The sequence below is a fragment of the Myodes glareolus genome, chromosome 16 (assembly GCF_982192425.1).
Source record: "Myodes glareolus chromosome 16, mMyoGla1.1, whole genome shotgun sequence".
In the NCBI taxonomy this organism is placed as follows: Eukaryota; Metazoa; Chordata; class Mammalia; order Rodentia; family Cricetidae; genus Myodes; species Myodes glareolus.
Genome location: NC_142041.1, coordinates 59,484 through 77,372, shown reverse-complemented (window position 1 = coordinate 77,372; position 17,889 = coordinate 59,484). Strand labels below are relative to the sequence as shown.

General features: G+C 36.7%; 1 protein-coding gene across 1 annotated transcript; it reads left to right on the top strand.

Moving 5' to 3' along the window:
• Window positions 1–7,361: 7,361 nt before the first annotated feature.
• Window positions 7,362–10,284, top strand: LOC148119513 (uncharacterized). The gene is made up of 3 exons (XM_087897292.1): window positions 7,362–7,482; window positions 7,667–7,727; window positions 8,913–10,284. The coding sequence occupies exons 1-3, from the start codon at window positions 7,449–7,451 to the stop codon at window positions 10,282–10,284; spliced, it is 1,467 nt and encodes a 488-aa protein (XP_087753418.1). The 5' UTR covers window positions 7,362–7,448.
• The last annotated feature ends 7,605 nt before the right edge of the window (window positions 10,285–17,889 follow it).

Here is a 17,889-nt window from a genome sequence, read left to right as displayed (position 1 = left end):
TCCAGTCTCCCTGACTTTCAGTGTATGATTATAGATGAAAAGGGTGAGTACGTAGGTCAAGCTTGAAGCTGGTAGATTCACAGTGCAGGAAGGGAGAGACAGGAAAGTGGCTGAGAACTTTCCTACTTCAACTGTAGTTGAGATTAGCAATGCAGAAGTAGGTAATCAATTTTAGGTGCTTCATAAATGTCCTCATGGTCATTTCTTGCTGTCCACAGACCAGGCAATCAAGAATCTGGATAAAGAACCAAACTTGTCATGAAACCAAATTGCTGTCGTTATAGTAGTTCAACCAAAACAGATCTGAGTAAAATGTGGCTCTGCCTAACAGGACTGTTATTTTACTGGTTTTAAATATACACCCTGACATAGAAGGTTTGAGAAATCTTTGATGTGCTCTAATATAAATCCCTTGTTTCTGAAGCACGTGGCCATAAATCCTGTTTCTACTTTTCAAAATAATTTTTTGAGATTATAACTATATCATATCCACATTCTCTTTCCTGTCCCCAAGCCTTACCATGACCCTTTATTATCTTCTAATTCATGGCCCATTTTTCTTTAACAACAATTGTGAATGTGACCTGTGTTTTTCTGCAGGATTTCCCAGGTATGAGGTGATGGGTGGTTGCACTGCATATTGAGAGTGTAGTGGAATGTGCATACAAAGGACCCTGTGCTTTGGATGAGGAACAGGGTATGCTCTTGGAAAGTGGATGAATGTCTATTAAAATACAAACTTTCTGGACTAGGGCCCTGTCCACTGGACTGGAAGGGCCGAGCAGAAAGTTCTGTGATGTCTGAGTAATTTGATCTCTGATCACCCAGTAGTGGAGCTGGTAATATTCTGAGGCCCAGCTGGGTGGTGTTAGCCACTGAGGGACTCTGGGAAGGCTTAGCAAGCAGGAATAATAGTGGGAGGTAGCTTACAGGTGGTTCTTTCTAGGATTCTTCTCTGCTTCTGTTGTAATGAGTTGTAAGGAAGACCACAAGCTATGCCAGAGTGAGTGTAGGCTTTTCAGAGAAGGTCTGTTGAGCTGTCATTTCTGCTGGAATTTGGATGGACCATGAGCCAGGCTGTGGTTCTATTGCTCTATGTAATGACCTGGGCAGTGGTCCTTGTCCTCTGAGCCTCCCTGTGTATGGATTTCCTGGGGAGAGGGAGACTCTGCAGTCCTGGCATGGTAGGATATTATGCTTGCAAGATCACTGTCCAGTGTAGAAACAGAGTCATGCTTTTGGTATGCAGTGGGAAGACAGATTTGAAAACTGATAATCTGGTTTCTAGAAGTTCTGAATATTGCAGCCTACTTTCAAGTTTGTCTTATAAATGTTTCAAATAGTTAAAAAGCTGTTAGAACTACAGTGATGTTGATTTAGCAATGCAAGATTAAAATGTTTCTAACTTTCTGCTACCACCAGCTGCAATAGTGTGATTCAGTGATGTTTAGTTCCAAGGGACAAAGGGAGTTTCAGAGCTGCAGAGGTTTCTTAGGTGTATATGGTGTTGGGCAGGTAGATAGAGCAGAATCAATATCTTGTGCTATAATCCATTTGACAGGAAGCAGAAATTATTCTACATTGTTTTGGGATTGGGCATCAGTATGGCTGGGTTTACCTGAAAACAAAAGGAGGTATATGGACTTGCAGGACCATAGCAGTAGATCATCTCTTTTTGCAGAAAAGGCTCTAGAGCATGGGGCCTCTCAGGAAGAAATACCAGTAGCTGGAGCATCAGTAACAACAGTTTAAGGGTCACTTTGAGTAAATTTTGTGAAAATTGTGAAGTCTTTATTTAATTTCTATACACATAGAATCATAAGTAGCTGGATAACATGGGTCAAGATCACATGTTTCTTGACAAAGTTTCCTTTGGTCTTTTGATTAATACCTGACTATATTTTTCTACCTTTGTTCTTTGCTTTTTCTCTCCATTCTCTTTATTCTTTCCCAAATATCATACACATTCTTGATTGATCATCTTTGTGGTAATTTTTTCCCCCAAGACAGGGTTTCTCTGTGGCTTTGGAGCCTGTTCTGGAACTCTCTCTGTAGAACAGGCTGGCTTCAAACTCACAGAGATCCTCCTGTCTCTGCCTCCTGAGTGCTGGGATTAAAGGTGTGTGCCACCACCACCCAGAAAGAAGTCATATTATGTCAGTCTGTGTACTATTTTTCATAATCCCATTGATTACTCTTTGTGCTTCCAATATGAATGTAGCTTTGTAATCAGCTTTCCTGTTGTATATTGTTGGGAATTATCATTTTACTATAGTCATTTATGGTGCAAATTTAACATACACATCATCTTAATTTTGATGCATCATGTTTCCAAGGATCATTTATTTACTTTTTTATTTATTTAGGTTTTGTTGCTCTTGTTAATTTGTGAGAGACTTTTGGTTTATTGGATAAAAGGTATTATGGATGTTGGCAGGTGGCTCAGCATATATTCATTTTGGAGGTGACCTAAGTTCAGATACCTACCATCAAATTGTGAGGCTCATAACTCTACCATTTCAGATTGAGGGCATCTGAACCCCTCTTTTTTGTGTTACTTGTATACATGTGGAAGATATTCTTACTCTTGCACAAACATATGCAAAAAATGGCAATAAACTTGTTTTCAAAAGTGCTTGTGACTTATAAAGCAATTAGAGTAAAACAAGTTGCTTTAGGTGTCCACTGATTCTTTAAAAATCTGTTATCTTGCATTTTGTTTTGAAATGTTTTTATTTCCTCACTCTGATTGCAGACTTACAGGCAATCATCAATCAGGGGGAGCAAAATGGTATCTAAGTGATCCTAACAGACATACTTTTCTTTACTATAAGATAATGAAATTTTTTTAAGTAGTCAAAACTATTTTCTCTGAAGTTAAGGCACAAGAAGGTTTCAAGTGAATCTCTCCATTTCTGGTAGAACAGCCTTCCGCACCCCAGCCATTTTCTATTATTGGTAAAGGATAAAGAACTGAAGTGTATAGGATGAGTGCTGGTTAGTAATTTCTTAGAGTTTTATTTTGGTTAGAATCTTTTTTTTTTATTTAAAGGAGCACATTATGTCTCTGTCAGTGCTACCCATCTATGTTGTTGATTTTATTCATTATTATCTAAGTATATTGTTTGTTTTCTGGAAAATAATGGTCTCACCAATTTTGTCTTCAGAAGATTTCTCATGTTATGAATTCCTTGAGTTTTTGTTGGTTTGGGAAGTTTCTCTGGAGAGACAGTTTTAGTTTTCTCTTCTTTGTTTTAGATATTTGCCTCTTTCCATTTCCTGGCATATCTATCTTTGTTTGTGCTTTTGCTGCTTAAGTGATTGATATGATTAATACATTGCCTTTAGATCTTTCAAACCTTCTTGTATATTATTGTCTCTTTCTAGATAGCCTCAGCTATCAGCATGACATAGCTTAGACTGATCTGATAAAATATCAATTGAGAGTATGCCTAGATCAGAATACCTGATTAAGGTATCTGAGAGAGATTTGTTGATTTTGATTGATATAGGAATGCTCTTCCACTGAGTTGGCAATATCTCTGAGCAAGCAGCCCTGGGATAGATAGGAGAGCTAGTTGAGCACGAGGCAGTGACAAAGCAAGAGGGAAAGCCAGAAAACAATGGTTCCACATGTTTTGCCTTTAGTTATTAGCTTGAGTATCTATCGTACACTGTCATAAGGAGGAATTGTGAAATAGGATTAACAACCAAATAAACATGTTCATTACCTGAATTGCTTTTGCCTACATAATTTAATAACAGCAACAGAGAAGAAAGTTGGAACAAAAATGGGACTCAAAGAGGATTTTGTTGCTGCAAATGACCTGGAAATGTTTACTTTTATAAGAATGCTTAAGATATTAGAAAACTGGACAAAGAGCTTAATCATCTGTTCTTGTAGGACCTAGAAGATGGGAATGTTGCAGGTAATGGCAGACAGTGGAGGTCAATGTCATAGGATTTTACTGGGCAGTAGGTTCTTGAGGGACTCATGGAGCTGACCCAGCCTAACTCCCTTGAGAGACCAGGTTAAAGTTCATGGTTCCTGGGTCACTATATACCTCCCAGTTCCTGACAGATTGCTGCATTCCCTCAGGCAGTGAAGCATTCAGGCTGATTTGTGCTTCTTTGCATGATCCCTTAGTAATCAAGGAATCATGAATGCTTAACAGGATAATTGAACTTAGATATTAATCTTGTGTGTGCTGTATAGCTTGCAAACTTCATTATATCCTTTTATGGACATAGGGTGCTTGATCATTTCCCCACTGCCCAGACTCATAATAATTATACAGAAATTTTATTAATTATAAGACTGCATACCCAATAGCTTAGGCTTCTTATTAAGTAACTTTTGCATCTTAAATTAACCCATTGTTATTAATCTGTATATCGCCTCATGACTGTGACCTACTGGTAAGGTTCCATCCAGCATCTGTCTCCTTCAGTGGCTACATGGCCTCTCCCTGATTCTGCCTTCTTTTCTCCTCTATCTCCATTTGGCATACCCACCTTGTTCTATTCTGTGCTGCCATAGGCCCAAAGCAGTTTTCTTATTAACCAATGGGAATAAAACATATTCACAGCATACAGAGGGGAATTGCACAACACCTCCCCTTTCTGTCTAAATAAAAAGAAAGGTTTTTAACTTTGATATAGCAAGATTACATATAACAAAACAATTATCAAGCAAGAATTATAGTTACAATATTTAGTCCATTTAATTTGGCAAATTAAGGAAAGTACTCTATCATCCATTCTATTGCTGTGAGTCTAAAGTTTTATATCTAATCTATTATAATTATAAAACTGTCTTTCTTCAACTCTGGCAAAGACTCCAGAAGGATATATTATTACCTAAGTAGTTATAAGCACTTCCAAAACTCTAGAATTGACAAAGACATCTTGCTGCCTGAACCATTTCCCAAAGTTCTTCTGTAACATTGGGGCATCCATTTTCAGTTTACAGGCCCATAGTGTCTGACAGACTTTTCCATGAAGCAGAAAATTTCAAAGACAGTTCCACCTATAATGGTGGTTTCTCAGTCATCCTTTTTTCTGTGTCCTGCAGAATGTCTGTAGACTCTTTCATGAAACAGGTACTGTCTTACCTTCTTTAGACAACTTTGACAGTCATTTTTTGTAGGTCCTGCATGTGCAGTTTATACAACATATCATCAAGCAATCCAGGCAAGAGCAGTTTCTTGCCCAAATGGCTAGCCTTGTCACATTGAAGGCAAATTCCATAATGAGTTTCTTCAATGCCCATCAACCTCTCTCAAATAATTGGTGCTACCAGAAGGAGACATGTCTCACTGTCATAAAAAGGCCTGTTTTTAAAACATTTAAAATGCCATATTCTGTATGTCTTTGAAAGATCTGAAGAATATCTATCCATATGAAATATATCTCTGTACATCTAGAAAGCCTAACTAATATGTCAAGTTTAACTATTATAAATGATTATCTATTAATTTGTATTTAACTATACATTGCATCTTTAAATGAACTGAACAGATACCTTAAACATGAGCAGAGATTCATTTAACAAAATTGACCTTAAATTTGTATCAATAGGCCAAAATCTATACAAATGCAAAGTATTATCTCTATATCATATCCTCTTTAAATGTAAGCAAACATTTATAAACAATATTTGGGAATTATGGAGTCGTTTTCTCCAAACTGCTTTCTGTTTTTTGTTGGGCTAAGTATTGTTGAGAGTTCATGGAACCTATCAGGGAATCTTGGTCCATCAAACCACCTTATTCTGGAAGGAATCAACAGGTTCTCATTCTCTGCAGAAACAAAAGCAGAACCTTTTTTCCAAAGCAACATATCCTTTGACCCAAATATTGAAGTCAAGATACCTTTAAACTATATATTGGTTTGGCTTAGCAGCCCATAAGATGAAATGTCTCTCTGTACTTAACTCATTCACAGTCAAAAAACTCAAAGAAAATACAATAATACATGTAATATATACTCTCTGTGTATTTCCCATCTTTACGTGGCTTATTTTACTTTACTCCTTTAATCTGTGACTCTCTTTTCTCTCCCAAGCTTGCTTACATTTATACACTGTCTTTTAATCTGAATCTGTTCATTTGCACATTTGTAATTATTTTCTGACCAGAAGCACTTTTTAAAAATGCTAAACAGGCATGTCTAGGACCAACTCCTCAACCCTGCCTGCTTGCTCTACTTAGTCCAACATGGCAGAGGTATGTTTATTGCCAACTCCGTGAGCCATTTTCTCTGCCCCAGCTCCAGGGACTTGGCACGACTGTCTCCACTAAGCAATTTGTAACATGGTGCACACAGACCTCATTTCAGTGCAGTACCTCTGAAAAGAGTCAGAGCTATTTGTGCCAGCACAAACCAGAAAGCCCTTCCCTAAAGAAGCTGTGCATCAATTGTTACCAATGCTGAGTCAGGAAGATCTCTCTGATAGGAGCTGTGACACCCTTGCTTGCTGCCAGCAAACAAAGCCCATCTGGAAAAATGTGTGGCTTCCAAGAAGTCTTACTTAACTCTGTTCCTTTATGTTTAGATTTTTTTTAACTCTCTCAGGTTTTTTGTTGTTGTTGATGAAGTTGCCTCATTTTGACACCATTCTGTTGACAGAGGGTCGTTGTTTGTTTCCTGGCTGCCCAGAAATAATTACACAGAAAATATATAGATTACAATGCTGCTTGGTCAATAGCTTTGGCTTCTTATTTAGTAACACATCTTAAATTAACCCATTTCTATTAATCTGTGTATTGCCAATGGTTGTAGCCTACCAGTAAGGTTCCATCTGGCATCTGTCTCCTTTGGCAGCTACATGGTATCTCCCTGACTCTCCTTTCTTTTCACCTCTATCTTTGCTTTGAATTCCCACCTTGTTCTATCATGTGCTGCCATAAGCCCGAAGCAGTTTTTTTTTATTAACCAATGGGAATAAAACATATTTACAGCTTACAAAGGGGAATCCTATATCATCTTGGAAGCTACAACTGTATTGATCCTAGAAACTGTCATTATCTTCTATTTTTGAAAAATTAGGAGCACTTCTTAAAATGCTAAGCATTTCTTATGAACTTAAGGTGTGCCATTGGTAGAGCAAATATGGTCTGCCTGCTTGCTCCACATAGTACAACATGGCAGAGGCATATTTGCTGCCTCCAAGAGCCATGTACATTGCCACATTTTCAGGCATACATGGGGTCTAAGTTGCCATTAGCAATCTGCTCACAGACCCCATAGTCAGTCCTCCAGGAAGAGTCAGAGTTTGCTCTGAAGTGACTTGGTGATTAAATTATGTTGTCAAAATCATACTTTCTGTTGTACACCTGTATGGAATATTTTAGAATTCAGTGACCTATGATGATGTGCATGTCAACTTCACTTGGGAAGAATGGACTTTGCTGAATCCTTCCCAGAAGAATCTCTACAAAGATGTGATGGTAGAGACCTACAGAAACCTCATTACTATAGGTAAGACTGTATTATCTTATAAGGGGACAACTATTCATTGGCTAATGATGCTCTTTTGTAATATGATTGAGAAAGAAGAATGGGGCAAATCAATCAGGCATGGTTGTAAGGTTTGCTTCAAATGGTAACTAAATTTTTTATAATTCTTAATATAAAACATACAATTTCTGGCATTATATTTTAGGATACAATTGGGAAGACCATAATATTGAAGAACATTATCAAAATTCTAGAAGACATGACAGGTAATTTTCATGTATAAGCTGATACAAATGTACCTCTGAAGAATTTGTAATTAATCCTATATGTTTTAAACAAAAGCAACAGTATAAATAATAAAGTGCATTGCTGTTTACTAAATTCTCACAAAATCATATACCTTAATTTTAGATAGGTGAATTACATTTGCAAGTCATTCTTTTAAGAAAGAAGAAAACAATGTCTTAACCTATATTACCATTTGAATCTTAATACAATGAGAGCTATACTGTAAAGTATAATATTATTCATATTATAAAAGATATACATGTTGAATAGGAGATAAGTAGATCTCTAAAACTATGTATTGCACTAATAGTCCATAGAAAAATAGTTAAAATATATAGAAAAGTAGTTTAACTCATATACTTGTGACTGTGTTAAGTTTAGTGAGGGGGCATTTAGGGTTAGGAATCAAGGGCCAGCTGTTTTGGAGTTGCCTTAATCCATATACCACAAGTCTATGAGGACAGAAAGTCAAACTTGTGAACTCAACGTAGAAACCTTATATTTGTTATTCTTCCTTTACTAGGTACATCATATATTACTCTGTATACAAGCCACATGAGCATAGGTATGTGAAAAGATATAACATACCTCTCTCTCAGAATAAATAGAAAATATGTAGCAGTCCCCATGTTAAGTATACTTGTTCAATTTGATATACACGTATACAAGTAATTGGTTTTCCAGTCTCATTGTTAATTATCAACAGACTCACATTTCAGAAAAGCACCATGAGTACTATAACTGTGTAAATACTTCTGTTTGTCCTAGTTCACTTAGCAAATGTAGCATCACTCACAGTATAGGAAACGTTATGAATACAATAAGAGTGGTAAAGCTCTGAGTTTTTTCAGTTTTCTTCAAATACATGAAAATTCTCATACAGAAAAAAAGATTCTGTAAATGTGAACCATGTATTAAAGGCTGTTATCAGTTATCTTCAAAGATGAAAAGCAAGCCTTAATGAAGGGGAAAAGCAAGATTAAAATAGGACTAAATTGTAAAATTAATTTATTCAGATAAAAATATTCAGCAATGTATTAAATGTAGTAATGCTTTCGCATGTACCATTATCATTGTAGGCATGAAAAAAGTCAAACTAGAAAGAAAAGTTCTGCATATACCCAATGTGTTAAAACCTTTGCATGTGATAATCATATTCACAGTCATGAAAAAACACATACTACATTAAAACCCTATGAAGGAAATGAGTTTGGTAATGCCTTTTCACATCACAGTCATCTTCAAATGCATAAAAGATCATGCACTGGAGTTAAACCCTATGAATGTAATCAGTGTGGTAAAGCCTTTACATGTCACAGTAGTCTTCGAAAACATAAAATAACCCATACTGGAGAGAAGCCCTATGAATGTAGTCAATGTGGTAAAGCCTTTGCACGTCACAGCAATCTGCAAAGTCATAAAAGAACCCATACTGGAGAGAAACCCTATGAATGTAATCAGTGTGGTAAAGCCTTTGCACGTCACAGCAATCTGCAAAGTCATAAAAGAACCCATACTGGAGAGAAACCCTATGAATGTAATCAGTGTGGTAAAGCCTTTGCACGTCACAGTAATCTGCAAAGGCATGAAAGAACCCATACTGGAGAGAAACCCTATGAATGTAATCAGTGTGGTAAAGCCTTTGCACAGCACTTTCATCTACAAAGTCATGAAAGAACACATACTGGAGAGAAACCCTATGAATGTAATCAGTGTGGTAAAGCCTTTGCATGTCATAGTAATCTGCAAAATCATGAAAGAACCCATACTGGAGAGAAACCCTATGAATGTAATCAGTGTGGTAAGGCCTTCACACAGCACAGTTATCTTCAAAGTCATAAAAGAACCCATACTGGAGAGAAACCCTATGAATGTAATCAGTGTGGTAAAGCCTTTGCATTTCACAGTAGTCTTCAAAAACATAAAATAACCCATACTGGAGAGAAATCCTATGAATGTAATCAGTGTGGTAAAGCCTTTGCACGTCACAGTAATCTGCAAAGTCATAAAAGAACCCATACTGGAGAGAAACCCTATGAATGTAATCAGTGTGGTAAAGCCTTTGCATGTCACAGTAGTCTTCAAAAACATAAAATAACCCATACTGGAGAGAAACCCTATGAATGTAATCAGTGTGGTAAGGCCTTCACACAGCACAGTCATCTTCAAAGTCATGAAAGAACCTATACTGGAGAGAAACTCTATGAATGTAATCAGTGTGGTAAAGCCTTTGCACATCACAGTAATCTGCAAAGTCATAAAAGAACCCATACTGGAGAGAAACCCTATGAATGTAATCAGTGTGGTAAAGCCTTTACATGTCACAGTAGTCTTCGAAAACATAAAATAACCCATACTGGAGAGAAACCCTATGAATGTAATCAGTGTGGTAAAGCCTTTGCATGTCACAGTGATCTACAAATGCATGAAAGAATCCATACTGAAGAGATACCCTATGAATGTAATCAGTGTGGTAAAGCCTTTGCATGTCACAGTAATCTACAAAGTCATGAAAGAACCAATACTGGAGAGTAACATTATGAATGTAATCAGTCTGCTAAAGCCTTTGCATGTCACAGTAGTCTTCGAAAACATAAAAAAAAACCCATACTGGAGAGAAACCCTATGAATGTAATCAGTGTGGTAAAGCATTTGCATGTCACAGTCATCTACAAAGGCATGAAAGAACCCATTCTGGAGCTAAACCCTATTAATGTAATCAGTGTGGTAAAGCCTTTGCACATCATTGTACTCTCCGAACACATAAAAGGACCCATACTGGAAAAAAACCCTATGAATGTAATCAGTGTTGTAAAGCCTTCGCACAGCACAGTCATCTTCAAAGTCATAAAAGAATCCATACTGGAAAGAACCCTTATGAATGTAATCAATGTGCTAAAGCCTTTGCATGGCAAAGTCATCTTCACAGGCATGAAAAACACATACTGGAGAGAAACATTATGTATGTAATTAGTGTAGTAAAGTCTTTGTTTATAATAGTCATCTTCAAGGATGAACTAACACATGCTGGAGAGAAACCCTATGAATGTAATGAGTATGGTAAAGGCTTTGCACTTCACAGTACTCTTCAAATGCATAAAAGATCACACACTGGAGATAAACTCTATGAATGTAATCAGTGTGGTACAGCATTTGCATTTATGAATAATCTAAACCATGAGAAAAAAATCATACTACAGAGAAACCCTATAAATGTATTCAGTGTGATAAAGTTTTGTACTTTATATAGGAGTAAAACTTTTGTGTGCAACAATCTATTAAAATCTTTGCATATTACAATAGACATTAACTACATGAAAAAGATTCCGAGGACTTGTTATTATAAAATATTTGGTAAGATCTTCAGCTAAAACACTTATAATGAGCTACATAATGATTTGGGATTCTCCTCTGTATGCTGTGAATGTATTTTGTTGCCACTGTTTAATAAAGAAGCTGCTTTGGGCCTATGACAGGGCATCATAGAGCAAGGCAGAAATTCCAAGCAGAGATAGTAGAGAAAAAAAAGTGGAGTCAGACTCTATGTATCTGCTGAAGGAGAGAGATGCCCTTGCTGGTAAATCACAAATTTTGTGGTAAAATACAAAATAATAGGAATGAGTTAATTTAAGATGTCAGAGTTAGCTAATAAGAATCCTGAGCTAATTCTAGGCCAAGCAGTGTTTTAATTAATATAGATTCTTTGTGATTATTTCTGGTCTGGGCAGCTAGGAATAAACAAGAATCCTCTGCCTACAACACAAGACTATTGCTTCTGTAGAAATAAATTTGACAATGTTAACAATCTTTTCAAGTATTACGATGTCCTTTTTATACTGTTTGTACTTACAAACTCATGGTAAACTGAATTTGTGAATTTATGAAGCCCTATGTGTAGGAAAAATGGGCCAGTCAAAAAAACATCCAGACCCTAAAACCAGAGCCAGTGAAGTACGTGATTTTGACTCTGAAACTGGAGCCAAAGAAATACATTCTGACTCTAAAATCAAGACAACGAAACACACTTTGTTCCTGAATCCAGAGCCAATGAGAGAGACACCTGACCCTGAAACCTGACTCACTTCATAAATCTTCCCAAATGATTTATTCCATCAACTTAGAAGAATTGATTTCTCAGACTTCAAGCCTACCTGATTGCTTCATGGTGAAGAAAAACTCTGTAAGCCGTTGGGTACCTTAACACTTGTATTATAGGAATGAATTCTTACAAGAGAAAAACATTCATGAGTGAAAATATGTTTAAAGAGTTGTTTTTATTGTGATTATGTGATATCAGTGTGTTTTTCTGTAGGTATGTGAATGTGCATACTGGTTTCTGATAATGTTAGACCCTTGGATTTTCTAGCAGAAGTTACAGGAAGTTGTCAAAAATTAGACCTTGGTCCTGGGATTGTACATTTCTTAACTGCCCAGCCATGTTTCTAGTTCTCTAAATGTTTTTAAGCCTATGTGTTTCAATTCAAAGTCAGGAACTAAGGATAAACTCACACAGAAGAAAACTCTATATCTGAAAATGATTTTGTAAAGACTTCAGACATCACAGTTGGCTTTAGCTTCAAGAAAAAAATGTTTCATTTATTTATTTTTTATCATAGCCCCATGAAAATGTCATTAATAGTAGTAAGGTGTGATTGGTTGTTCTAAGTTCATCTTTACCTCAGCCTTGATGATTCAGAAGATTGATAGCATCAGAAACTAACCTAGACTTCGTGCTTAAAGAATTTTCCAAGCCAAAATCTCCACAAAATGAGGGAAAAGTACAGTGAATGATCAGGAGAGAACTGACAATAAAAGTCTTTTAAAGATGGTTGACTATTTGACTATAGCCACAAATATGAGTTTATCTCCAATAAGGTACTGATATATTTTTTTTCAATCATAATGCATAATCTAAAAGATAGTTTTGATCTGTAAATCTCCATCTGCCTAAGTGGCTAGACTTGCATCCTCCTGTCTCTATTCAATGTATAACCTCAGGCCTGAACCTAAAAAAAAAGACTTAAGGATGACAGCGTATGTGGAATGCAAAATCTGGGCCAGGTTGTCTCCTCTTCTAGCATTAACCACCATTGAATGCATACTGTTATTAAAGGAATTCAAGTCTATTAAACTTTAAGTGTGTGAATGATTTATTCCTGGGAAGGCATATTAATTCTAGAATAGCAGTACCTCCAGCACTGTAGAAAAATGTTTCTGAGACAAACTTTTGTATGTTGGATAAGGTAGCCTTGATCCCATGCCATTGCTCCCCAGAGCAATGACCTTGTTTCCCTTGTGATTAAGCCAAATTCTTAGATTAAAGAACTCAACCACCACTGAGCTCTAAAATTAAAAATTCGAGTCATATTGTCAATTGTCTATTTCATTAACAGGAAAAGGATTTGTATGTGTAGCATGGCTTCCACCTTCAGACCAGAAGAGGAGGAATAGTTTACTGCATACACTGTCAGTAAGCAAACAGCTTCTGGAGTCACCATTATGAAATAGCATCTAAATGTGACAGAATCAGTGATTTTGTAATTTCCCAGCATGTGTTAATCTATGTCATGTGAATGAAGGCAAGATAGATTTGGGGTGTACAATTTGGGAAGGTTAACTTGAGTCAATAAATATTGAATTTCTAACAAGGGAACTCTCCTATGCTTATATGTTCAATCCTGCCTGTCATTATATCCATTAGCTGTAGCTGTGTGTTTCAGGTCACAGGTCTCAGCAGCTGACATTTCACATAGGGGCATGGTGAAGTAATATCTTTTTAATGTCAATCTCCTTACCAGGGAAGGTTTTTCTCTTTTTCAAAGTCAGTATAACTGTGTGTTTTTAAAAATTATATTTATGTTTTTTTAAAAAAAAAATTGTAAAAGAAGTAGTGGACTGCTTCCTGCCACCTGCCCAGCTAGCTTTACCCGAAATAATTACATGGAAACTGTATTCTTTTAAACACTGCCTAGCCCATTATCTGTAGCCTCTTATTGGCTAACTTTTACATATTGATCTAACCCATTTCTAATAATCTGTGTAGCACCACGAGGTGATGGCTTACCAGGAGGATTCTAACCCGCAGCTGTCTCAGAGAGGAGAGTCATAGCGACTGCCTCACTGCCGTCTTCCTAGCATTCTGTTCTTTCTACTCCACCCACCTATGTTCTGACCTATCAGGCCAAGCAGTTTCTTTATTAATTAACCAATGAAAGCAATACATAGAAACAAGACCCACCTATATCAAAAGATAATTCCTGTTTTCACTTTTTAAATTTTATTTACTTTATATGCATCACTGCTCTAATCTGTTTCTATTCCCATTGTTTCCAGTCATTAAGAATTTCTTTCCATTTCCTCAAATGCTGTTGATCATTTTTGTCTTTGGTAGCTTAGTCTTATCTCACACTGTAGAGTTGAAAATTGCTTTGAACACCTAATCCTGCTTCTGCTGCCCAGAAAGCAAGTCCTGCAACTGCTTCAAGACTGTACCTTAACTGTTCAGTGAGATGGAAAATAGATGAGTAAATGAGTGTCCTCAGACTGACAAATTGTAAAGCAGGTGTAGTCCCAGCACAGAAAGGGATGGCCAAGAAGGTGCATGCAAGTTTCCCCCTGTAGACCATAGCTTATATTAGAAATAAGTAGTGAGGTAATCAATTTTAGATGATTATTAAATGTTCTGACTGGCCATTTCTTGAATCCAGAGAGCAAGGAATCAAGAATCTGGATAAAGAACATAACTTATCATGAAACCAATTTACAATAGTTACACTAGTTTGACCAAAATAGAACTGAATAAAATGGTGTGACCCTGCCTAAAAGAACTGTTATTTTACATATCTAAGATGCACAGCCCAAGATAAAATGTGTGACTAATATTTTGTGCTCTCTAATACAAATCCCTAGTCTCTCTAGCACATGATCATAAAGCCATTTTATGAATAATTTTTCTAGAATAATTTTGTGGATTATAGTTACATCATTTCCATCATCTCTTTCTTGCCTCCAGGCCCTTCCATAGACACTTCATTGTTTTCTAATTCATGGCCTCATTTTGATTTAACAAGAGTTACTGTTTTAATGTGACCTTTGTTTGGCTTCAGGACTTCTTAGCTCTGAGGGAACGGGTTGGTTACACTGGTCAGTGACTCTGTAATGGAATACATACACAAGGGACCCTGTATCTTGAAAGAGGAACAGGAAATCTTCTGAGAGACTGGAAGACTTTCTACTAAAATACCAATTTACCAGACTAGGGCCCTGTCTTCTCCTAAGGTGGAATGGCAAAGCTGGGAAGGGCTGTGCTGGTTTAGTCCTGTAGGGGAGCTGCTACTATCTTGCAGCTCATCTGGGTAATACTAGCTATTGAGGGACTCTGGGCAAGTCTAGCAATCAGGAACACCAGTGGGAAGTAGATTGTGAGCCATGATGAAGCCAATAGGGAGCCATGAGGGATTTTAATTTTTTTATCCTAGATTGTCTAGTTGATTTCTACCTCCAGTGCTTATCCCACCTTTCTCTGAACAGGTAACACTAACTACCATTGTGGTATTGGGGCAGTGACTGATCTGGTTTTCCTACCTGAATTTGGGTTATCAGGTGGCAATATTGTGATAACCTAACAGAGGGATTATTATAAAGACCAAATTCTCAGATGTAGAAAGAAAAGGAATTCCTTTACTGTTGTCTGGGAAGAACTAAAATATTAAAAGTCCATAACACATTCTTGATTAGCTCACAATAGTACCAATCTATTAGTTGTTTCCCTTTAACCTCTACAGTTGGTCTCCAGAGTGATGAACCCACAACCAACTTTCACACCATTTTAAAGCTGTTTTATCAGGCAAAAGTCAGCATGATGCCCTTCCCATGTAGCCTCTGAATAGAGAGAGAGAAAATGTATTTAGCATCATTTAATTTGAATTTTAAAACAATAAATGGCCTGTCCTTCTTTGCTGTGGGAAGGTGTTTCAAGGTCTGATGTCTCAACATCTGGATAACATCTTTTTTATCAAGAAGATATTAGTGAGATTTCTTATCTAAATAACATCTCATGTAGACTTACATCTAATGCCTATAGAGTGTGAACCCTTGTGTTGTTACTAATTCTCTTAGTCTTTGACTAAATTTTCTCCTTCAGTATTGAACAGTGCAGGTTACCAGAATTAATCTTTCTTTCTGTGTTGCCAAGGCCATTTGAGTATCTAGTCTTTAGAGGTCACTTGTGCTTGGAAGGAATTTCAGATTCTTCAAGTCTCCTATTATCAGTTGTCCATCAATGTGAGGATAAGTCAAAAGCTTTGCTTTATGTACTGTGGCTTCCTTTGAAGCCTTGAAGAAATCTTTCCCACATTGAACCTCCTTTTGTAGACTTGATAATGATTCCAATTCATTGATTGGGCCTCCATGAACAGCACAATAAATGCTCAATAAATAGTCTTTGTTCCTAGGGACCTCACTGACCTTGTATAGAAATGAGAGAAATATTCTGCCTTTTGGTCCCTCTATTGACATTAGAATAGCATCTAAGAATGATTATTAAACACCTAGATGATCAGTTTTATACTAGTTTTGTACTTTTACTAATTTGTAATACTTCAATTGTCAGATACAACCCAGTAAACTTTGTTTGACATACCTTTTAGCCAGACCTTGAAATAGCTGGAATCTGACCTTGCAAATTTTAGTAAATATATAATCCCTAAATCTTATCCTTATGTACCTTAAACAACTTACTCAGACCTTCATAGCTTGTAAAACCCTTCCAGTCTTCTTTATCCTGGAACAATCCAGTCATAATTATGTTCATATATCTAAGTTCTTTTCTACTATGGCCATTTACACATTTATATTATTCTAACATGTTCTTTTTATGTGCTGCTTCCTTTTTGTAATACCATGAGAAGTAGGATCATTAATAAATATGTTTATTATCTGGTGTTAGAATTTTCTCCCCTGTGAAGGGGGAGGAAGCAATTTCTATCCTATAACCATAAGTCCCACTGAAGATACAAAGTACAATTTCACCAAAGTCCATCCTGAGGAACCAGTGAGTTTATTGAGCTTACTTATTGAGCATGGCTGAAAAAGTATTTACAAGGGTTTTGATTCTGTGGTTGTTTGTATCAAAATGGCCCCCAAAGTCCCATGGAGAGTGACATTATTAGGAGGTGTGGCCTTGTTGAAGTATGTCAAAGTCACTTTCTGCTGCCTGCTGATCTGGATGTAGAACTCTCAGCTCTTTCTCCAGCACCATTTCTGCTTGCTTCCATCATGATTTCTGCCATGATGATAATGGACTAAATCTTCTGAAAGTATAAGTCAGCCTCAATCAAATGTTTTCCTTTATAAGTGTTGCTGTGCTCATGGTGTCTCGTCACAGCAAAAGAAGCTCTAAGATACCCAAAATCAGACACACAGGCATGTCTCCATCTAGTATGTACAATGGCTCTTCCATAGCTGCAAATGTGGAGCTTACCTTCTCTCTACACTTCCACTCCCCATATACTCTCCATTACAATACATTTCTCAGTGAATGTAGGAAGTAAGCCTGATAGCACTCAAGGTAAATTCCCACTTTTAAAGTTAGCTTTCTCATAGGTGCATACACAGAATATACATCCTCCCAAGTCTTTCCCAGGCTATGTACTCTAGCTAATTCCTAAAACCACAAGGTCACATATGATGAGGGATGAATTGCATATAGTTGCCTGGAAAAGAGGCTGTGTACTCAGATGGAGGGGATGCTTTCTTTCATGATGGAATACTAACAGTCAGCAAACCTAGTAGCGGTCATCCTTTGTAAGCAGGAACAGTTGATCATAGGAAGGTGCCAATTGTTTGTCCTAAGATAGTGCTGAGCAACAACAAAAAAAAGAAAGCTGAATAGAAACTGTATATGATAATGTAATAAATTAGTATTTTCTAGGTACAAACTGTTCAACTAAACCATAGATAAAAAACAAGACATTATTCATATGATCATGGCATCGCTACTATAACCATGCTTTTGTATTTTAATTTAAGTGTGTAGTTGATACCAAGAAACAGCAAATACATAACAAAATATCATGGAATTGATGCTTACAGCATCCAGTCCAACAGAACTCAGAAATCTCTCTTAAAACTATAATGCTC